Source organism: Hyaloscypha bicolor, assembly GCF_002865645.1.
Source record: "Hyaloscypha bicolor E unplaced genomic scaffold K444scaffold_135, whole genome shotgun sequence".
In the NCBI taxonomy this organism is placed as follows: Eukaryota; Fungi; Ascomycota; class Leotiomycetes; order Helotiales; family Hyaloscyphaceae; genus Hyaloscypha; species Hyaloscypha bicolor.
In genome coordinates, this window is record NW_020194637.1 from 197,400 (window position 1) to 219,949 (window position 22,550).

Below are 22,550 nucleotides of genomic sequence, written 5' to 3' on the forward strand. Positions count from 1 at the left end.
CTGCCTCTTCATATGCAGGTGCAAAATTTAACGCGATGGCCTTTCAGAATGAACCTTCCAACTCTCTCACCCAGATTGCGGCAGATCGTCTCCGACGCTTTGCAGCCCCTCGTTCAGAGCGCAGCTCACAGACGACCGTCGAAAAATGTGAATGGATTAAGTCACCTTCTCTCGGAATATACCTGGGATCTTTCGAGCAACCGGCAACGGAAGCGCAAACCAAGTTTTTCGCCGACAATGATACGGTCATTCTTGATCCTCTACAACCCAATATCAGTGCTACATTGAAGGCCACTTGTGGGATGTCCGGTGCTCCTACCCGCATGATTGGTAGAATTGATTTGGCAGTGCTGCTCGGAAATCCTGTGCACGAACGCATGTCGGAATCATCTCTCATCTCAAGTCTCGACAAAATTATGAGTACTGCTTCAACCCACTTCCAGGGTGTAGATGGTGGCATTGACAGTAGTGGGTTCAACGGCATACTCTTAGCGGGTTGGGAAATATTTCCGATACCAGTCTTGAATCTACTGAATGCGGTGCTCACCACAAATGGGCTAGAAGTTTATCTTGAGACAGGTGGGCCCGACTTCTTGAAGACTCCAAACGTCTTGACGGCAGATTCTATTGCCGGACTGGTGATAAGAAATGCTCTCATGCATCCAAACGGAGATAGGCGAGACTGCTTTGATATGGAGAGTCTTCGACCGACAGTGAAGTCATTCATCTCTCAAGCTTGCCTGAGAAACTTCGCAGTCCTGGTTTGGGAAACATTGGATAGCGACGCAGTGCCGTCAATTGCAGCGCTGAAACGAACTCATACCTGGTGTAACTTTTATAGTGTTGTGCCCTGGATTGGGTCAAACAATGCGCTTTTTGACCTCTCAATCAAAAGCTCAACAGTCCAACCACTGAGCGCATTTGATTGGCTGAAAGAGCGTCATGTTTTGGAACTCCACGATCTTTGGAGAAACAACCGAGCTGTCAGTAGTACCCTTCGATCCGCTTCTGCTCCCCGCCTCAAAATGCAAACCAAGACTGACATAGTCACAGGCCCAATATTCAAATCAAAGTCAGACAGCTTGTCAGTTTGTGGCCACACTTCTACCATGCCTTCAAGTCGCTCAAGGAACTTCTGGCTGCGCACACGACAATTCAGCCAGTATTTCGTTGTCGCCAGTTCCACCCTCCGAATTCGATGACTGGTTTGTTCTGAAAGATGGAGCTCAAGGTGATCCGATTTGTTTTTCACCCAATGGAATGAGCTACGAAGGCATGGGCTGTTTCCCTCTCGGCGTCGACGTTACGATTGAAGACTTTCAGGATGTCTGCTGGTCTCAGCGAAATCTAAAAAAGCTCGACTTGCTTGATTCTCTTCCCACTGCTACTCTGCAATCATACGGTGCTGTCTTCGACCGTTTTATCACAGAATTTGACAGCTCTGTGAGTTCTCAACATGCCAGCTTGCTGTACGGTCAAGACGATATTCGGGAACTGTCTAAGCTTTTGTCCCAAACATCTGAAGAATGTATCGAAGGTATCCGGATCTTCGTTGGTCTTCACTCGGGCTTTCAAAAAAGGCCGCGACAGCAATTTTGGGCTGTTTACAATGTCCACAACTCCATTACAGACATATTCCTTTCAAAGGACGCACAGGACGTGATGGGCACCATTCTCCATACTTTTCTCTCCTGCCGAGGCCTCACTCGGCGCCAATGCTTTACCGCAGAGTTCCTATTTGCTCGCTGGAACGATACACTTGTTGTACCCAATGGCATTTTGAGGAGGACTATCCAAGATCTTAGTAGACTAACGCCAGAAGAGTGCATGGTCCTTTTACAGCAGATCACTTTCTCCGAGACAGAAGACGATTCATTCCTCGCCGGTGTGAAGTCAACTCTTGCGCAGCAACTGATCGACAAACCGTCAATGCACCAGCTCAAAGAACTTGGTACAGCTGCCTATCTCAATGGTAGTGTTACCAGGGAAGATCTTGTTGCTGCCCGACTACGCTGGCACTGTCAACGGAATCAGCCTCATCCGAACTTATCTGCCGCAGTGGATTTATTCTCCGAGGTTGAAGCGACCGTTATCCGCGTTCTCCGGGATCGGAATCGCGACGTGCTTCAAAGTTTGACGGACGCCTTGGACGGCTTCCTTGGCGAATCTATCACCGCCATAGACGCCACAGCCGATACATTTACTTTGTCACTATTTTGCACCATGCAAAAGCTAGCATTTGAAGAAGTCTACATGGAAGTGACAGACCGAAATCCTCTCTTTAACGACCAACCCGACCAAGCAGCTGCCTTTGCAGAACTATTTGCACTAGGATCCCGTTGCGAGTCATACTTTGATATGACCCCGAGTCAGTTTGGGGAGCTTTTATCAAAGAGATATCACGACCACTACAGTGTCAAGCAGCCCCCGCCGTTTAAAGAAAGCAAATTTGCTCTCAGCTCAGCATTTGCAGAAGCACAAATCGACGTTGATCCCAATTTTACAGGGCATGAGATGCCATCCTATCAGCGCTTTACTTTCTTGAGCGTGTTTGCTATCCCCGCCTTGATCGATATCCTTATGCTTACAACAACGGGCCATGGACTTTACCTCAGTTCCTATATGACTGAGCAAGAACAACACAGTGCGACGGTCGCGCTGATGCTCTCACTTCTTCTCTCTGGAGCTATTGGAACTTGGATCACCTGCGGCGGAACATACTACTTGGCATCTATGGCCTTCTCTGCGATGAACCTTTTTGTGATTACCCGCCTCCTTGGTGGATTTGCTTTTACACTTATTGTTGGGTTTGTCGGGTTCGTTGCGTTCACTTGTATGACCGGCGTTCGAGCAGGCATCGTTTTCTTTCTCTACTTAATAGCCCTTACGACATACCTTTGCCTGCTCGCTGCCCTTGCAAATTTCCAATTTTCTGGATCCACTTTCCAATCTGTATGTATCTACTGCGTCACATTCCGCTTCTAATACTAATATACAGCTTGATAGGGTCGAACAGTTATAATAATGTGCATACCAGTTCTCTTCATCTCACCGATAACGACAATCTTTCTGCCGCTTCACGATATCGACATCTATCTTCCGGTTCTCTATCTTTTCATTTCTTTATTGATTTTGGGAGTGCGACGCATTGGATCACGCTGGACAACTTGGTACCAAAAGATATTCCCCCTGGATGACTCGACCCTAAAAGAATGGTATTTGGACAAAATCTCTAGCAGTACCAGGGATGAGCTTGAGAAAATGTCCGAGCCAGCAATCCTGAAGCTTGCACGCCAAGCACTTTTCCATGATGTCGCCTTGGAAAACCGAAAGTGGTTTCTCTCACACCAGACAAAGGATCCTTTGGTGGTACAACTGGCCAAGTCATTTAAAGCCACCGACTTCTTGATGGTAATTGATCCTGTTACCCATGGTGATAGATCACCAGTAGCTAATATTTGACAGGACTGGTATTGTCGATACTCAAGTGTTCCCAAACCTATTCCATTCAGCTCTGCCTGGAATGTTCAAACGAAGGTCGCCCTAGATTCTTTGCAGAAGTCACAACTTGGGATTCGATTCCACAATGGATTTATCCACTGGCGGCAAGCCGGGGACGAGATTGGATGTACAGTCCTCTATTTCGTTATTGCCCTCTTGGATAAATGGGTCTCACTCATTAACGGCGCCGCACTTACTGGTTATCTGTCATCGGACAGCAACTTGAGGATGCCGATTGGATTCGGTCTGGCGTATTACCTGATTGGTGCTGTTCTACTTGACTTCAATGCACACAAACTGCACGAGTTAGCCAGTCAAGGAAAAGAAGAAGTCGTGCCGATCGACGATGATATTCCTGGAGCTGTGAGAGCCAAATTCCAGTCTCGAAAAACCTTGTACTGGACCACTCTCTACAAATATCTGCTGTGGCATGTGTGGGGCTTGGCTGTGACGGCGACTCTTCTCTGGCTGTTTTCGGGTACCAAGCAGGCCACCATCGTATTTCTCAGCTACGTGGGGGCATACACCGGTCTTCTGTGGTACCAATACACAAAAGTATTCTCCGGACCACATGCTCTGAAACCTCTCTTGGTGGGTGTGTCTTTCGGCCTTCCACTAGGGTTCATCCTTCATCACGAGCTACCGAATTTCCTATACGCTGAAATTATTGCTCTCGCGGCGGCTACTTGGACCGTTGCAATCCTATCTTTGTGGGCAGGCAAAATAGCCGGAACTCCGGTTGAGACCCCATTGGGCCACATCGATGGTGCATTCCATGCGTACTCCGCCCCAGGCGCAGATCAAGCGTGGTCACAGCCCGAACTTCAATCACTCCACGACAAGCTGACTGGCTTGGCCAAAGGAGAACGCTTTCCGGTCGATCCAGAATCGGACTTTGGCAAAAAAGTGAAGCTCAGATTGAGGGAGTGGAGATACATCGAGCTTCCTGAACTTGCAGCTCAAGCATTCCCAGAAGCTGAAAAGCTGCTTGAGCTGAGTGAAAAGCTATTCAAGGAAGGATCCGTCACCGTTGAGCTAGTCTCAGTGGAACATTTGATAAAATATGACCGAACCATGAGGGCGGTTAGTTCCCAGATCAATCAAAAAATCCGTCTTTTTGTCGGTTGCGAAACCAAGAGCGTGCCCCGGAATGATGATCCACTTCCACAATTTCATCAAGAGTAAGTTCCCCCCTTTATCTGATGACCAAGCTCACACAGGCTAATGCTATCATGATAGTGTGGCTGAACTTCTCATGCAAGTCGTTGCAGAACGTTTTCTTGGCTTCAGCACACGCGACGCAGTCCTTGCCCAGAGCATGTGGGCGAGTACCAGCGCCTGGGGTGAATCCGCCAACTCTAGCCTTCTAGAGCGCCAACTGCGGACCTGCACGAAGGCAGGTGATGCCTCCAGCCTCATCTCTCACCTGCGCAAGCAGCTTCTGAGAGACCTTTGTCTTGGGTTGAACTGCGATACCGAATGGGAGGGACTTCCGGAAGACCTCAGGAAATATCTAATCAACCGTTGTCTTGGTCATTCTGCCGCTCCCAACGACGACCAGATCCAGTTTCTGAGCAGCAAACTGAATATGTCGTGCGGCCTCGAGTTCGACACATTCATCGCGCGTTCCAATTATGCAGCCCTCACTGGTGCTATTACTATCAGTCGCGCGAGTGCTTGGCTTAGCGGTGACAAGTCCCAGAGATCACATTTGCATCTTAACCCAGTCAACACGATGTCTATCCTCAATCTGTTTGCCCGCACTGCGCCAATTACACCGCCATCATTTTCTGACAGAGTTCACAAATATTGTGGCTTCATCTGGCATCAAATTGGCGTCGGATGTAAGTTCTTTTCTGTCGCCTTCGTCGCAGATCCCGAGTACCAGAGAGAGGTGAAATGCACTTTCTCTCGTGGCCCCCATGTGACCCAGTCTATGACGAGATTTTTCTTCACAGGCATCTGGATGTGGTCTAAGGCCATTCAAGAGTTGTTCCTACCTACATTCCTTGTAAGTTAGCATCTCGCATTGATCTCATCATCCCCAGCAGTTCCAGGAATGAAACTGATATAATCGATTTGTTTAGTTCCACAATCGCAAACCTGTCGTCAACCTCTGGAAAAATGTCCAAGGAATTGAAGTCTCCTTGAAGCGTCGTCACATCACGATCCGAAACCTGGATGGGAATTTCACAGCATTCATCCACCCTGTAGATGAAGGCACATTCAAGCTTCTTCAATATCGTGGAGACCACCAGTCGGAGCCGGAATCCAAGGATGAGCTCTGTTCTATCAACATGTACTCCCACGGCCTAGCCCTTCTGCGTCGTGTTGAAATGAACAACGGGTCTACCATTAATGACTATGTCTACGAATACCGCCACCCGGATCCACGTGAACGAAAAAGACTCTCAAAGACCGACATATTGGCTTGCCCAATTACGAGAAAGGGGATCGCTGGCCAGCATAATTCTCAAGCCGTGAATTACAACTCGAAAGGCCAAATTGATTCTGGTTCCTGGATCAAAGACGGCAATCTCATCCGCTTCCAGTACCATTACCAAAAGACCGGCAAAGTCCAGGCTGCTCTACTGCGGGCTGAGTTCGTTCTCCCACACATGAGCTGTACAGTCTCTTGGTGTGCTGCACCACGATCTCATCCCGAGAGACTCGATACCTGGGTAAGTTCTTCCCCACCAAATTCAAGTGTCGAGGCTAAACTGTTCCAGATCCCTCATTCTCAAGTCACAGAAGCTACATTTGTGTGGGGCGAAGACGTCTGGGAGAACAAGTACCTGTATGATCACAAGTTCCATCCGACAATTTCAACGACCTTGAATGGTCGGACAGTCGACACTCCCCCATTCATTTTATACGATCATCTTGCCATTTTGAAAAAGCCCGATCACGTCTCAATCTTAGACGACAACCCACTCTTCTCATTTGCCTCGGTCAAATCAAACGCCATCACTCGCTGGCTGGGCCTCGCAAGCCGCAAATATCCTGTGTCCGCCTCCCAGGCACGATCACGTCTCTGGAAGGCTTGGAAAGAAGACCCTGGTTTTGACGGTATTGTCGTTCGTTGGCTCGACGAGCGTTTACTTCGTCGAGACCCAATCCTTCGCCCCTACTGGAGAAAGCGGGATACCGGCGCGTTAGATGAGGCTGAAGCGTACCTTGACCAAAATAGGGACGCTGTGATGGCCAGTGTTGATCTCGATAACATGATTTCAAGCTGGACGCCACTTGCCATGAAGATCAACGATCTATACAGCTTTGGCCAGGGTGGTGATGCGTGTAGCAGGACGAGATCAAATGCTGCTTCGCAAGAGGATGACGAGGATGAAGCTGCATTGCATGTCATTGCGGTCGATACCGGCACGTGGCCAAACGAGGTAAGTCGTCAGCTCCTTGCTTGCTGAATATCATTGCTGACAAAATACACAAGGGCGGCGGCGTGTCTGCGTGTCGAAGCGACGTGATCAATAATCTTCGAACGATCAAATGGCATATGGTCGCCGAAGCAGCCAACGACTTTGGCATCCCAAAACGGCAGATTGAGCGCAATGTCCACTCTCTAAAAATCATCCCGCTTTGGGGGCTTGATTTGATGACGCCAACTCACGGACTCTTCGCGAATCGACTGGACTCCGAGGTCGACCATAATACCACGCATGCGACGTTGCTCGATATTGAACGCACTTTCGTTCCTATTTTGGCAGCCATGATTTCCGGCGCTAGAGCCCTGGACCTGTCTATCCGTGATGTGCAACAAGTCACTCGGGCTTTGGTGAACCTGAATGCCTACTTCAAGGACTCTCGACACAACTGGAGCGCAGTATGGAGAAGCGATGTTGTCAAGAGTGCGTGGAGACGGCTCTGGCTTTCCAAGGCAACCTCAACATCAAATGCGGTTCCATCTTCCCAGTGGCTGAAAGTGGAACTGCCAACAATAGGACAGTTGGATCAAGGCCTCGAGCTGTGGTCTCGGTACCTCTTTATCTTCTCGATCCCAGTCCCAGACAAGATGCCAGCCGTCTTTCAGGCGTCGCACCACAGCGTGAGCGCCTCCTACGGGATCGTTTGCAAGGTCAAGCGGGGCTGTATCTTGCAAATTTGGGATCACGCAATCTCCTGGAGGGAGACAAATCTCTACATGTCTTCGGCACTGTGTGCTTTATCACCGTTCGTCAGAAACTCTCTCCTGGGGTTAATGAGAGTGACTTCTGTTCTTACCTTGCACCACGCCGACACGATCCTTCCATGTGCTGACTTCTTCAATCCGAATTGGGAGGTAGAGATTGGCACATGCCAGGGTAAGATCGAGCATCGCTCGGCATTCCGGCGTAAGATTGATCCAGTCGTGAATGGTATCACGCACATGGAGGTGAGTTCAAGGGATGCTATCCACTAAATGGCAATGGAACTGACAGAATGAAGCTATTTACTCCCGTCCAAGAACTCCAAACGAAGACTCCGACGGTGACGATGTTGTCGCATGTATGGTATGTATTGACCCAACTCCTTCTCGAGAGACCTCATACTTCATTTGCATTCGCTCATTAGTTTTTCAGGTATGCAAAAGATATCAAAACCGCTCTGTTGGCAGCAGACATCATTGTCAATCAATGGGGTTTCAAAGACTATCGACTCGAGATCTACGGTGCCATCGATAAATCTCCCGGGTACACAACCAACTGCCAGGAGATCATTGCTACCAAGTCTCTGCGCTACAACGTCTTCCTTCAAGGTGAGGCAGACCCGATCAGCGTTCTTCAGAAGACTGTAAGTAACCAGCCTCCTTTCCCCTACGCAGCAATGAAACTGACGCAGCTATACAGTGGCTATTCCTAAATTCCTCGATTTCAGAAGGCCTTCCCCTAGCTCTCGGCGAAGCCGCCTTGACCGGCGCACCTATCGTCTGTACAGATGTCGGTGCTTCCCTCCGAGTACTCAAAGACCCCGACGACGGTTCGTGCTTCAGTGCAGTTGTCGCTCCCAACGATGCCCTCGCCATGGCACGCGCACAAATCAAGCTCCTCGCTCTTCTCGAAGAGTGGAGTGCGTACGCAGACTCCACAGCGAGCAGCGAAACAACGTCCGATTCCTCATTCCCCACCAACCCAACATCAGAAGATGTTGCTAGGATTACGCAGCGCATGTACGAACAATCCGCTGCCCGTCGAGCCCTGGGCATGAGATCCCGGGCCATCGTCCAGAAGTCCTTTAGCGGGGAGCGCTATCTGCGCGAACACGAGCAGATGCTGTGGATTGGCAAAGCTCGCTACGATATGGCTCGCGCAATGGTTTCTCGGCCAGTGACATTGCTGCCAGCTCGAAGAGCTGTGCAGCTTGTTGATCTGACTAGTGCAAAGGTGCAGGCCGGGCCGGGCGAGTCGCTACAGATTCCCAGCCTGGCCTACGGGATAAGTAGCGAGACGCCGAGTATGGCGACTGACTTTACGCCTGGGACTGGAATCGAGGCGAGACTGCAGATTGCGGAGCAGGAGGTGATTAAGAGTCCGGGGAGGGCGGTGGTGAAGATTGTTGAGGTGGGACACCGGCGGCAGGATAGTGTGATGAGTGGATCTGGCCAAAATTGGGTTTAATGGTATGAGGTTATGAGCGATGTTTGATGTTTGAGACATGAAATTTAGTCACGTTAATTGGATGTAGGATGGAAACAAATGATACCTGCTCACTCCGCACTTGAACCGTAATCTTGGGTCTTTGGCTGCTAGTGAACTAAGTTGAGAGCTCGCCCAAAAACGACCCGATCAGAACGGGACAAAGAAAGGGAGATCTTTGTGAAGAAAACAATCGGGTAGGTCGCGTTCACCGGCAGAGGCTCAATCACATCCCAATGCTCAACCATGAAGGTGCCTTCGAAGCGCCAAAGATCCATAAATGCCACCGGCTACTAGCGAGGTAGGGCGATCTTGTAGTGAATCATGTGATACTGCCCATCGGACATGACCTGAAAAATAGTGGTATTCACGCCAGTGAAGTCCGAACCGGCTTCCAGGAGTGCGGAAAGAGTATTGTTGCGTCCGTGAGGCGGGAGGTTGGCGCTATGCTGGATGCAGTTTTCGTTGATGAAGTTCAGGGAAAAAGGAGGTGATATCGCTGGGCTGGGAGGAAGGAACTCGCTGGTGAATTGGTAGAAAGCGTCGCGCTGACATTCGGGAGAGGCGGGTCGCCCAGGCGTTAAGGTCTTTGTTAGGTTACTCCGTACGCTAGGTCGAACGAGAGGGGCGAATGCCTCGACTTTTGGCGCCCATACCCAGCCAGACTGAGAACGAGAAGGATGCTTTTGGTGAAGAATTGTATGATGTCTATCGAGTTGGCAGAAGCAGCGAGTAAGGGGCAGTTGAGAGTGATGATGAATTTCCAGACGCACACTTACCAAGCGAAGGGCTTGTATGTGGTCTCAAGGCGGGACATGACTTCTTGAAGATCCAGACAGCTGACAGGAAGTCTCTCCTTGCAGAAGCTCCCCTGAGCTGCGGGATCTGCAAATAGCTATGATATACTTCTCTCATTCCGACTCTACCAGTTCTTAAAGGTAGCATTCGGTACCTATTAGCCAGACCTTTGTGGGTGTCATTGCGAAAGTGATATACTTTTGGTGGTATGTGGAGCGGTACGAGTCTAAGCGTAAGACTCTTTGGGAAGATGCTGGGGGCGAGTGCAACATTGAACAGGAGAGCCAGGCGTGTACGACCTCGTCTGTAGTATTGGTAAACACGTGCTCGTTTCTCCTGGGGCAGAATACAGCACACTGTGATTGGAAGATACCCCTTCTCGTTCGTTTCTCCCCCTCCGATTTTAGGCAAAATGTCATGCATCGGAGCATTGGGGTTTTAAGGTGGCATATATACGTAACTCGCTTCGGGAAAGTCCCACGACTCACTGCACATCCACTAATGTCCTGTCAAGCTGTACCCGAGGGCTCGGCCCCCTACTATGCTTACATTTTTTGAAGAGTGGTGATAGAGTTGAGGATTAAAAACAGGAAGAGGAAAGAGAAGGTATGTGAACTTGAGGGCTGCGACAGAGAGGTTGCAACACCAGAAGTAGGAGTTGTGGGATCGATCGTGAATCGCAACCGATTTCGAGAAGCTGAGATGGGTGCTTTTCGTCCCGAGGTGATGATCCCAAAGCCATCAAAGGAAACCCCTGTACCCCACTGAAATCAATGATAGAGTGGCTGCCAATGCAAAGTCCCTTCACTTGGACATTCCCGAGCTTTCGGCTTCGGATGCTTTGTTTTTAACAGCTGTGTTGACTCTTTTCTCCACCGCAGCGGCGGCCTTTTCCTGGATCTTCAGGGTCCCTTCCAGAAGCGGCTTCCCATCTATATCTTCAGTTGTCTTGTCCATATACTCAGCCATCGAATTAAGCAGCGGCATCAAAACATGCTTCGGTATCTCTGTCCGTCCACCAATCGCTATGCTTTCAACCGGAGACCTGATATCATTCCTAATATTCTTCGCATGGTTGTCAGTACCGTGTGCTGTCCTCCCCAATGTTTCCGGCCACACGGTCTTCGGATCCAATGACAATATCTCTGCCAACTGCGTCACTCGATCCTCCGGATTTATTGTCTTCAACGTGTCTTTTGAATCAGGAACCTTCTTAGACAAGAACATCGCTCCGCTAGGAGAGAGCACAGATTGCTTCGCATTGTTCGCATGCTGTCTCGTTATGAACTTTCCACCGGCAGCATCTAGCGCATCACCAAGAGAAATCCCATACTCATCCAGTAACTGCACACTCCGTAGATTCCTGTAAATTCCTGTAGGCCTCCGCAGGCATGTATCCCTTCGCGGCCTCGATTGCGGCCGCTGCTTGCAGGTACGAATTAATCTTAGTCCCGTCCGAATCACCGATTGTGTGAGAATGAACCCAACCAGCCTCCCTCGTGCTTGAATGTTCGAAACGGTAGTGATCTGGCATGCCGTCGATGCCGTGGAAGTGTTTTGTTTTCACCCTGCAGCTGCATGTCCCTCCTTCCCTGCGTTGTCTCTTGACCTGTTGTTTCTCGCGCGAGGGCTCATTCTCGAGTTTACGGGCAAAGAGGCAGACGAGTCGGACGGAGTCGTTAGGGATTTTGTCTGTTCTATTTAGCTCTGGGCATGTTGGGCTTGAAGGGCTTGTAAAGTCAATTCCGCGACCCATCACGTTCGTCTCGTCGTATCTGGACCGGATGTTGTCGACAAGAAGCCAGAATTTCTCGAATACGTCTGCGCGCATGGAGAAGGGAACAGGCATTCCGAAGAGGAGGTTCCGGATCTTCCAGGTGTCTGGAGGGAGTTGGAGGCTGGCCATGATTGGCGATGTTGGATTGGCTTTGCTATCTGTGCCGAAACTCATGTGAACGGGCTGGAAGGTCTATAATCAATTGCAGCCTAGGAGTGGGCTTGTCTAAGATGGTCTTGAAGCTGTGCTGGCGAGGTGAGGTGTTGCTGCAAAATCTAAGGCAGCAACAGTTGGTGCCTGAATAACCCCGCCCCTTTTTGCTTTTCAGGATTTTGGGGATGGCTTCGCTTCAGCATCAACTTGATACAACCCATATTCTCTAGCAGGATCTTTCAATATCGAAAGTATTCCATCTACCAGTTGCCTACCTATGACCCCCCTGCCAGAAATGGCCTCTTTCTGCCCGAATTGGCGCCGAAGTTTCATCCTTCGAGGATCGTGACCTCTCACTTTTGCGGTGAATAGCAAACACATCAGCAAATGAAGGGAATCGCGGCCTTGCGATACCAGCCCCTCTTCCTTTACACAATCTTCTCGGTATGCCCTTATCTCATCTCATCACGGATTTGTTAACACATGCTGATCTCGAACAGAATCTGAACATCGCCAAGGCTCGCGTCACGTGGAACTGCTCCTCATCCTTGAAGGCACTCTCAGCCGCAGCGATCCAAAGACCTTAGCTGTCTTTCAGGTTATTTTGTTCTTCTCAAAACTCTAGAATTATCTACCTCTGATCTTCTTCAGCTTTGAAACCATTAAAGGTGATGCCCAGCACCTTTGGACGAGAAGTTCATCAGCTGAGGTCCCTGCCTCCAATATCAACTCGCGCAAAGGCCCGTATTATATTGCCATCACTTCCAAAGCAACTATTCTGATTTCTTGCTAGGATTAACTCGATTCTTCCACCATCTGATCCGTCGGAGAAAGGTGCGACTGCTATCAAGCACATCCGAGGAAAAGAATGCAGCCTCAGCACCTTCTACAAGAAAGATCCACCAGGATTTTCACCACGTACAATACCACAGAAATATATCTCACCCTGTGGTCCTCATGCCTTCTCGCCGTCCACTGACGCCGACAACATCAGACTCGATGGATACACCTTCCAACCCACCTCGAGATTTGCCAAGAAAGTTCGACGTGATGATCCCAAAACCGAAATCTCCAATACCTATCGGCAAGACCATCATTGAGGACAGCGAGGCTGACGGTAGTGCGGAGGAAGAAATCGTCACGGCTGGGGCTCGACGTACTCTCGACAACTTGCCACCACGTCGTACCGCTCCAAGACCAAATGTTACCTTCGAGACCCACCGACTACCAGGGGAAGAGTCCAGCGAGGAAGAGTCTTCGGATTCAGAGTCGGAGTCGGAAGAATCAGAGGTGCCGAGTGTTCAGCCCCAAGACACCGGGCCTAGACATGTTGGGTTCCCACCGGTTGAAGAGCTGCCAGATTGGTTTCCTGAAAACATCAAGCAGATGTATCGCGTTGATAGACATGGCGGTGCTCTGTCTTACAAGGTAAGTCGGCCATCACTTCTCAAGAATCGAGTCTAACAGAATACAGGAGTTGAACGAGATCACTAGATACCGAGCTGCATTGGAGATCATCTGCCGTCGCAAGTGGAGGGAGTACATCAAAGCTGGGGACGCTCGGTGGAAATTGCAGCAAGCTCTACACCATTTGAAGTGCCGACCGCTGACGAAGCCTTTCTACAAGTACCGAAAGGAGCAGTTTAGGGCATGGAAGGCGAAAGCGTTGAAGTTGTGGAAGCGATTGGAGAAGACGCATCGTGGAATTTTGATATTGGAGGAGACAATCAACATCAACTTTCGTCAAGAGAGGATGATTCACGAGAAGCATTTGATGGGATGACGGACGCGGAAGGCCCGAGGTCCCTCCAGTAAGCTCGTCAATCATGGGAATTGAGGATAGGTGCGAGCTCGCACTTCACGGAAGATTTCTGGCGTTCTCGGCGTTCTCGAAAGATACCCTACTGGAAAAGGCACAAAAGCAATGGATTATGTGCTGGCACGGATTTGCTCTCCATTTCGCTCGTCACAGAGCATTGCTGCTGGGTGCTTACAGCCCTCTCTTTCCTTACGGCCTGCATTTCTTCTTCCTTGCCATAGAATAGCACGGGAAGCATGACCTTGCATTTCCTGTGGAGAACAAACAGCTTCCTTAATTCCCCTTCGTCTTATTTATGTCCCATCTCCATCTCAGACGTCCTTGGCCTCTTGGTATCCCGACTCCCGAGCTCGAGCTCACTTTCTCGGCAGGGGCTTGTGCTGTGGCACAAATAGTTTATAACTGTGAGCCAATAATAGGGCCCTCTCCCGGCGCTGAAGCTTGAAACGTTCCGAATCGGATGCCATGCCCTTGGCGCGCTTGGCGGCCGGAACCCTTAGGATGGCAGGTGCTTGAAACGAGCTTCACAAAACTTTGGTGATGACAGCCAAGAGGCCAAGCAATTCGGGTGTTTCTGCGCAGTAAGTTACTTACCTGTGATGTTTGGGGAAGAGATTGAAGTCCTGCAAGAATCCCATCGGCACGTTCAATTGCAATGCCCTGAAGACTTCGCACGAGGTGACTGCAAACAGTTTTTGATTTTTGCTTGCACTGATCAAATCAGTTATCTAATCTGTTTACTAGATCGCATCTGTAAACATGCAATTTCAGATTTGTTACTTTTGTGGGGTGCAGGCACTGCAGCAGGATGCTCCATGTTTCGAGGATCATTCGGGCTGCGGCACCGCCAAGCTGTCGCACTTGGACTGCTAAGATCGAGGTGGAACAACCACTGCCCATGTTATCAGATGTGGATTCTGGTCTCCGGGTGGCTTGTTATGATCTTCGAGTTCTGCGACGAGGACTGCAAGTGAGAAAAGAAAGATTTCCGAGCCGGAAACTGTGGGTGGTTACGAGGCTCAACTTGGTATTGGAGAATATCAACACCTCATCGTAACACTAAACCTCAGATGTATGTATTGTTCATCCCCAAATACGTCTGATCTTTCTGATCATGAGGAGTATCTGCACGCTTCATCTGTTCTTCGTTAATCTTCAAAGCACATGGCTTTCCAACTGTACTCGGATCAAGCTGGCCACCACCATCAAGAGACTTCTGTATGTTAAGGTTGTCCAGTTTGTTGTAATTGCACCAGAAGGGCTCCTCCCCGCTTCCCATTGCCATCCAATCAATCAGACAGCCATCAGATGAAGTTTCAACGATCTTCGAGACGAAACTTCCACAAGCGAGACATGAAGCATTCTCACGCACCTTGGCACAGCTGGCTCCACGGCAAATTCTCCACTCCCTACTCCCACCATCTGGATCCGAAGTTAGGATGACAGCGCTGGACGCTTGGGCAGCTAAGCCGTCACGCCAAGTGGCGTTTGAATCATGCAGGCCCAGAAAAGGAACGCCGCATTCAAGTATATACCGCAGCCCCCCTTGGCGAGTGCTGCATCCTCTCACAATTGTTGCCTTTGTTGTCGTGTTGCTTTCTCGCCAGTCACTCTCTTTAAGATTCTACTGCACTGGATTTGCACTGATTTCTTGCCGTTCCTTTGCTGTCTCGATTGTGGATCGACGAGACCGAACATTCTTCTCAAGTTTGAGGGCAGGCTACTCCTCTTCACTTTTTGACCATCATGTTCTTCCCAAAGGCTGCAGCGGTGTTGCTGTGTGCGGTTGCTCTGTCTGAGGCATTCTCTATTCCGGACGTTGGATACTTGGCTGTTCGGTCGCCTCAAAACTTTGGCGGAGGAGGATTCGGTGGAGGACAGAACAAGCCCAACGGCAATAACAACAATGCTGCGAAACCTAACAGTGGAGGAGCGAATACGAAGACTTCAACGACTGCGGCGGCAGCTGCAGCAGCTTCGACCAAGGCAGCCACCGGTGCCAACAACAATAATAATGCAGCTGGCAACAACAACAACAACGCAGCGGCAGCCGCTACCACGTGCTTGAAGTCCAACGCTGTCCAGACAGGAAGTGCAGATGATGGAAACGCCACGCCGACAGATGGTCAATCTGCATCAGCGACGTCAGTATTCTCGTCTCCCCTATCAAACATGACTAACAGTTCCAGCGACGTCGCAAACTTCATCAACTTCTGCTCTGGTCAACCCCTGACCAACGGCCTGCAAGTTAAGACCGGCTCGTGCAACGGCATCGGTAATCCCCTTCCTTTTTAATCCCCCACTAAAAAAGGAAGAGAGCATCTAACATCTAGCAGTAATGGGCAAAATCCCCTCAACCTCCAACATGATCTCCGCAATCATCACCTCCCCCAAACCCGCCGAAAACATCGCCGCTTCCACAACCTTCACCATCAGCGTGCAAATGAAAGGCTTAACCGCAGGCTCCTTCACAAATGCAGCCGCCACTTACTACAGTGCACCCCAAAACCTCGCTGGCAACGGGCAAATAATAGGCCATACACACGTCACCGTCCAAGACCTCGGCAACAGCTTGCAACCCAGTACGCCGCCTGATCCAGTGCAGTTCGCGTTCTTTAAGGGCATCAACGATGCCGGGGATGGGCAGGGATTGCTTAGTGCGACGGTCCCGGGGGGGTTGCCCGCGGGCAATTATAGGGTTTGTAGTATGACGAGCAGTAGTAATCATCAGCCGGTGTTGATGCCGGTTGCGCAGAGGGGGGCGCAGGACGATTGCCAGAAGTTTACGGTTGGTGCTGCGGCTGGTGGGGGGAACAATAACAATGCAAACGCGAATGCGGGCGGGGCCGCGAAGGCGACGACTACGGCGGCTGCGAAAGGGGCGAAGAATACGAAGAAGGCAAGGGCGTATGTTGTTTGATTGTTCCAGGTTGTAAGTGGAGGCGGGATGGCGTTTGGGGTAGTGGGGGCTGATGTTTTTGGGAGAGGTATTGCTGGCAGATACAGTTTGAGAGAGGGGTAGTATGGACTAGACGTGATTGATTTAGAATGAATAGTACGAGGTGTATAATGGAAGATTAGTTCATGCATGTTACTTGACGTCTCTCGTTCTTGGCGCGTGTCAGGCGAAGGAAGGGGATTCACTATTGAGACAGCTCCAGTTGAAATCAATTCGAGATCCAAAAGAGAGACCGTGATTAGGGGTATAAACACATGAACGCATGAAGCTCCATGGTTGAAAGCCCAACGAGGGAATTGATTAAGCACGTGATCCGCATTCGAGACATTTTGGTTCGGTGAGTGCGACGACTCACTGCAGAACTCACAGCATTGTGGAGCTTGTTTAAACCATGCACTTTCTTGCTCAAAACTATGCTGAATGTGAAGGAACTATAATACAAGCACGAAAATTCCGCCATGAAAATATTCATGAAAACAAAATGTACATCAATCTTCCTGCTCAATTAAGGTACATCTAGTAACTTAACACGAATTTGATTTCAAAGGTATGGATGCAGCATCCAACAGACCCAGCACCGATTGTGACACCTATTCACATCATGAGATGGGGAATGGTCTTGAGGCTGCTGCTTGGCAAGGTGCTTGGTGGAGGTCGCGACCTTATGGAGGAGCCATGCTGGCACCCAAGAGCGCAATTGCTTTGAGTTGAGTGGCGGAGATGAGGCTACTTCTCGATGCTCGGCCGCGGCGTATCATCCGATATACTGAATCCATATGCTGCTGCGGCACGATGCCGATACCGAATGTTCAAGGCCTCAAGCTCCTTGGCAACCATGCACAGTCCTATCGGGTAATAATGGCCATAGTCCCCATTTACCTCACGTCGGACCGCACTGGGAGCTTGCTTTTGGGCCTTTTCGCGCTCTCTGGCCTTCAGGAACGCTGTCGTCGCCACCGACGGGCTTCGCTCGCGGTCTGTCTTTGCGGATGGGACTCGTTGCACGAAATCCGGCCGTCGAGGCGCCTTCATAGATGCATTCGCCAACGTTGTGGCCACATTCTTCTTGAATATACCGTGTGCACCGGCGTTACTGGCGATTTCCGCTTCAATTGCGGACGTTACTAGTTGCCGTTGACGCCGTTCCTTGGCAAGCTTCCTCCGGATCGGGCTTCTGCTCGACTCGTTTCGATGGACACACCCTCGGTTCTCCGACATAGAGCCTTTTGCACATGCGTTTGCGCTGGTTTGAACATCTGCATTCGACTTTTTCACAACATTGATCTTGAATCCATGATACTTTGCCATCGGATCTTGTGGGGAGCTCCGAAGGCTGGCAAGTTTCTGCTGTTGCAGACTGTTCTTTGCTCCCCAGGTACCTACAACACTCTTCCTCTCGGCGTCATGAAGTACTCTGCGCTCTGTTTCGGACGTGGCTGGGAGCGTAACATGAGCCGCTAGGATGGTCGGCGTTGTGCCTGCGACCTTTGCTGGGGGTGTTAAATGCGAGTATTGCGTTGTTCGAGATATCCCTGATTCAAGCGATCGTGGGACATCAACGGCTGACGCTGGCCTCGGTGACTTGGTACGTGCATCTCGCAATGCGGTCGAATTTGAAGACGGTTGAGTAGACCGTGCCATTCCCCACCTGGGCGGATGGCCAGCTTTCGCAATTGCGTCCAGGCTGGTTCTCCTAGTGTGAGTACCCTTTTCCGGGCTGCTCAGGGGAGACCAGCTAAATGCCACCGGCTTTAAAACTCCGACATTTGACAGTGGCCGAGGTGACTTGGAATTCGCAGGTGGTGTTGAATTTGTGAAGGGAGATTTCGTCGCTCGAGCCATTCCAGTCATTGCTGATTGTGAAAACTTGGCAACTATATCCTCAGCGGCTGACGGCAACGGTTTGTCGGACCGGACTTGTCCAGGATAGCGGCGCTGCGTTTTGCTTCGCTGTTGCTGTGTTGGGTACTTGCTTCCGACTCGTTGAAGAAAAAGGCTGCCTTTCTGGAGATGAAGAAATACTTGTTTGTGCAACTTTACTGGCTGTCTTGGGCCGCCAGGTTGATTCTGTGTTTGCTCGTGGTGTCATGCTCGCCAGAGAATAGTGTATTGACTTCGGTTTCGATGTTGCAAAGTTTGGTGCATCCCAAGCGCTTGATGAAGACTGGGTAAGAATACTTGGAGAACTCTCAGACGAGTTTTTTGGTGCATTATTGACAGCCGACCATGAGCTGAACGGTTTGAAAGCGGCATCTCGTGTCGGAGACGTGGAAGAAGACGGGGATACTCTTTGCTCTGGTGCTGTAAAGCTAGATGGCTTCTCAGTCAAAGAGGTTTGTTGTTGTGCGTGAGCTGGTTGCCGAAGGTCGAGGTCTAACCTTGCCATACCCGCTTGAATGTCCGCACCTCCCGCTGGCTTTGAGGATGAAGATACAGTCGCCTTCTTCTTGACCTCTGTTGTACAGCCAGGAGCAGTCTTGGGTCTTGTCAATAAAAGTTTTGCTGCGTCCAAGTTGACTGCTCTCCACCTCGAGGCTTCCACCGCGGGGATCGATTCTGAGCCGACGGATACAGCGGTAAACGCCTTTCCATTTCCCATTTGCACAAAAGAAGTTTGCTCTTCATTGGCGCCAGGAGTATTTCTGGTCCAGAAAACTTTGGCCGTTTGTCGTGGCTGCTGATTGTTTGGGTCCACAGGAGCTGGCTTTTGTGCAGGAATTGCATCTTCCACTGGCGTTTGCCGGATCGATATAATATCTTGCACTCGATTATTTTGTGAAGTGTCTGGCGGCGGGGCACTATGTATTTTCGATTGTTGAGACGGGGACAGAGTACGCGATACACTACAAGAATCAAGTATTGTCCATGCAGTCGCCATTTGCTCTGCATGTTGTTGAACATCTGGTCCGATGCTCATAACATTATCCTCACCCTCTTCATCCTCGGAGTCTTGAATGACTCTGTCGCTCCTCGGTGGGATCGGTGGGATCGGCCGGGGGCTTCTGACTTTCCTACGTTCAAATCGTCCGGTCTTGGGATTCCTGGCAGATCCCGGGCCTCGTTCTCTCACGGGTCTTGCTGGAGTGTCTGCCCTTTGCCCGACGGCCCTTTGCAACCACCGAACTCGCTCCTCCTCAATCAATTCCCGCGCTTGCGAAGACCCACCCGGGATATCAAATCGGGGCACGTTACGGAATTGAGCAATGAGTTGGTCACAATCGCAATGCTCTTCCGGAATCCAAGTCAGTTCGGTATAACCAACCCAGCCAAGGAGGTAGTCGTGCATCCCACGACGAGTTCTATGAGCAATCACCCGTTCCACCTCAAAGTCGGCGAAATCATCGTCATCACTTTCATTGTCGTCGTCATCCTTTTCGACCGATGGAATCAAGTTCTCCAAAGGTTCGTCTAAATCCATTATGTCGTCTCCAAGACCGTTCTCGCTATAGGTTACTGGTTTCCGAGGTCGCAGACGACGCTTTGCTGACAATGTTGCGGCTTCATCACCTTCCTCCCCAGACTCGGATTCTTTCCTTTTGTTCGATCTAGGGGAGCTGACTTGTCCAAGCCGCGGAGGAATGGTTTGTGGAAGGCGAGGTATTCGTTGGCAGGCAGATACCTGAGGGTTTGCTGAAAGTTGTCGAGAAATCGGGTCGGCATTCGAGGCCACGGTTGGTCTGATCGCCAGGGCTGCAAATTGTAAGGTGAAAAAAGGGTCGTTCCGATTTTGCACTTGCGGCTCGTGTTCATCATCGTCGTCATCTTTGGTAAGGTCGATAACGAGTGGACGTGGGCGTGGAATTCCCACCCTCCGCTCTTCGTAAACGAGCGACCGAAGCTCACTTGGGCGTATTCCGCAGCCCCTCACGGGCACGGGAGTTGCTTCAAATCTTGGAGCGAGCATCATGAGAAATGGGAGTGCTAAAGGGCGCCGTTGTTTCGGCAGCGAAGGAGGTGAGGAACCAGGTTTTTGTATCCACGCTGTGAGCAACGTTGTTTAGAAGTTGAAAGTCTGACAACAGATCAAGTTGGCTCTCGAGAGTGCTTGAAAAGAGAAGATAAAAAGCTCCCAAGAAAATGGATGAGAAGGAGAGAAGTTGGGAGGGGAGACTCGAGAAGTACTTCCCGACTGCTGGTGGCTTCCTCAAGCCGACTTCCAAATTCTCCGAAAGCCCCCCACGGTTCACACCTGGGTTTGATTGACCTCTCCTCAACCCTTGCGGAACATGCAAGCCGGTTTCCGACAACCATGTTGCCGGAACGCTCCTCTGATGCCCCGGTCCAACAAGGGAGAGAGAAATTTTGAACATTCAGACGGCATATCTCTTGACCAGAGCACACATTTCCACCCTTGGTAGAACTATTGGGTGAGCAAGGGGATTCTCCAGGAGACGCTGGCGCTAGCAGAAACTTCTCGAGCATGTCAGTGTCCTTGAATGAGGGGGGGCCTATTGTGATTCCTGTTTGCCGTGTTTACTCCCTGTTTTCTTCCCAAGCCACCGAAACGCCAAGGCTCCCGGGGTTTCTTTTCAGTTTAGATCCCATGGAACGAGTGGCTTTTGCAAGGCATGCAGTATCTGAAGGCATTTGAGCTGTCAACTCCTTGGGTTCGTGAAGCAGGCAAAAATGAGGGGGTTGGTCGTTGATCTTCATCTCCCACCAGCGGGGCACACACCGAGACGCGTTTGACGCGACTTTTCGCGAGGATCACCCTTAAGCGAACCTTCCTCCACGCCTCCAATTTCAAGTCCTCGTAAAATTCTATTTTCTGCCCCAAAAACTTGATTGCAAAGTTGCACTTGAAGAAAAGGGGGAGAGCTTTTGAGCATAGTCTGGTGGATACCCCAATTTCCTCATTATCTGTAGTGCCAGTTTGAGAGATCACACGCGGCAGAGCGGACGGCAAGTGCTGAGCGTAAACGCCACGAAACGTTTTCAATACCAGTTTGGCGGAGCATTCCAGGATCAGTTATCCTTTCTCGATCTCGGTATTTGAAACGATTATTGAATGTGGAGTTGCACAGGGGATCGGTGTCCCTTCAGCCTTGGAGAAAGACATTGGTCACGTGCCATTCGAAAGAACGGAATCCTGTCTTCATTCCATTCCTTTCTTCAGGCTTATGGTTCCGATCAGGAGTATGCAAAGTCCTTCATCGCGAAAGGTGCGTGCCGTTATGTACAAAATGTTGCATATTTGAGTATGAGAAAGCTATCATCAAAATGAAATTTCACAACAGGCAAAGCCATCACAAGCATCCTTAATCCTGCTCCCAATCTTATAGCAATACCTGGAATCTCAAAAACCCTTATAATTCTTATAAACTCGATAAATTTAGTGTATTATATATGCTAAGTTCTAAAAACCCGCTCTTCGTCGTCCTTGGCCATGAATTTCGAAGCGTACCTCTTGCTTGCAATGTGATCGGGGGATGCATCTCCTAAGAGTTGAACAATGAGACATAGATAGATGCTATAATTAAAAGAGGTCATGAGAGAAAGATTTGAGATGCATTTTCTGGGCTTAGTATACTTACAGGACAAATAACGAAAGGCTCAGGTTGTAGCAACCTCGCCAACGCTCAAATCTTCCATGATGCTTATCTCCCCAGCCGTGTAGATAGAGCTTCCTAAGGATATGCCCAAGTTCAGAACACAAACCCGAAATGTGACAAGCAATTCGAGACTCGGGACCGGTTTTGGGGGTTCTTGAGGGCGTGTTAGCAGCACCAATGCTGGGTTTGCAATTGCAGGGTATCAAACCTCTTCATCCTCTGGCCCATACCAGTCGAACAACACCATCTTTGGTTTTCTCGTGGGTCAAATTGCCTTGATGAACATCGCCCCGGGGACCCATATGCAGAGTTAATCTCAGCGCCTTGTTTCTCTCCTTTTTCTCCACCACCACCTTCATTGACT

The 22,550-nt window shown here is 50.1% G+C and overlaps 5 protein-coding genes across 5 annotated transcripts; 3 read left to right on the forward strand and 2 right to left on the reverse strand.

Moving 5' to 3' along the window:
* Window positions 1–35: 35 nt before the first annotated feature.
* On the forward strand, window positions 36–9,110 carry K444DRAFT_539718 (glycosyltransferase family 4 protein; the record flags this gene model as incomplete). The annotated part of the gene is made up of 11 exons (XM_024875655.1): window positions 36–983; window positions 1,048–2,952; window positions 3,007–3,411; window positions 3,466–4,682; window positions 4,741–5,512; window positions 5,589–6,182; window positions 6,231–6,896; window positions 6,950–7,888; window positions 7,942–8,010; window positions 8,068–8,286; window positions 8,343–9,110. The coding sequence occupies 11 exons, from the start codon at window positions 36–38 to the stop codon at window positions 9,108–9,110; spliced, it is 8,502 nt and encodes a 2,833-aa protein (XP_024731279.1).
* Window positions 9,111–10,819: 1,709 nt separating this feature from the next.
* K444DRAFT_618213 (uncharacterized protein) lies at window positions 10,820–11,799 on the reverse strand. Its single transcript, XM_024881270.1, has one exon. The coding sequence runs from the start codon at window positions 11,773–11,775 to the stop codon at window positions 11,260–11,262; it is 516 nt and encodes a 171-aa protein (XP_024731280.1). The 5' UTR covers window positions 11,776–11,799; the 3' UTR covers window positions 10,820–11,259.
* Window positions 11,800–12,813: 1,014 nt separating this feature from the next.
* Window positions 12,814–13,639, forward strand: K444DRAFT_634534 (uncharacterized protein; the record flags this gene model as incomplete). Its single annotated transcript, XM_024883756.1, has 2 exons — window positions 12,814–13,284; window positions 13,331–13,639. The coding sequence occupies 2 exons, from the start codon at window positions 12,814–12,816 to the stop codon at window positions 13,637–13,639; spliced, it is 780 nt and encodes a 259-aa protein (XP_024731281.1).
* Window positions 13,640–15,285: 1,646 nt separating this feature from the next.
* Window positions 15,286–16,741, forward strand: K444DRAFT_597981 (uncharacterized protein). Its single transcript, XM_024878511.1, has 3 exons — window positions 15,286–15,819; window positions 15,865–15,950; window positions 16,012–16,741. The coding sequence occupies exons 1-3, from the start codon at window positions 15,422–15,424 to the stop codon at window positions 16,593–16,595; spliced, it is 1,068 nt and encodes a 355-aa protein (XP_024731282.1). The 5' UTR covers window positions 15,286–15,421; the 3' UTR covers window positions 16,596–16,741.
* Window positions 16,742–17,230: 489 nt separating this feature from the next.
* On the reverse strand, window positions 17,231–20,538 carry K444DRAFT_699128 (uncharacterized protein; the record flags this gene model as incomplete). The annotated part of the gene is made up of 2 exons (XM_024887975.1): window positions 17,231–18,613; window positions 18,657–20,538. The coding sequence occupies 2 exons, from the start codon at window positions 20,536–20,538 to the stop codon at window positions 17,361–17,363; spliced, it is 3,135 nt and encodes a 1,044-aa protein (XP_024731283.1). The 3' UTR covers window positions 17,231–17,360.
* Window positions 20,539–22,550: the final 2,012 nt, after the last annotated feature.

Coding starts and splice junctions, on each gene's coding strand:
- K444DRAFT_618213 (XM_024881270.1), bottom strand. CDS start 11,775: ATGCCTGTTCCCTTCTCCATGCGCGCAGACGTATTCGAGAAATTCTGG.
- K444DRAFT_597981 (XM_024878511.1), top strand. CDS start 15,422: ATGTTCTTCCCAAAGGCTGCAGCGGTGTTGCTGTGTGCGGTTGCTCTG. Junction 15,820..15,864: donor GGTCAATCTGCATCAGCGAC/GTCAGTATTCTC, acceptor TAACAGTTCCAG/CGACGTCGCAAACTTCATCA. Junction 15,951..16,011: donor CGGCTCGTGCAACGGCATCG/GTAATCCCCTTC, acceptor AACATCTAGCAG/TAATGGGCAAAATCCCCTCA.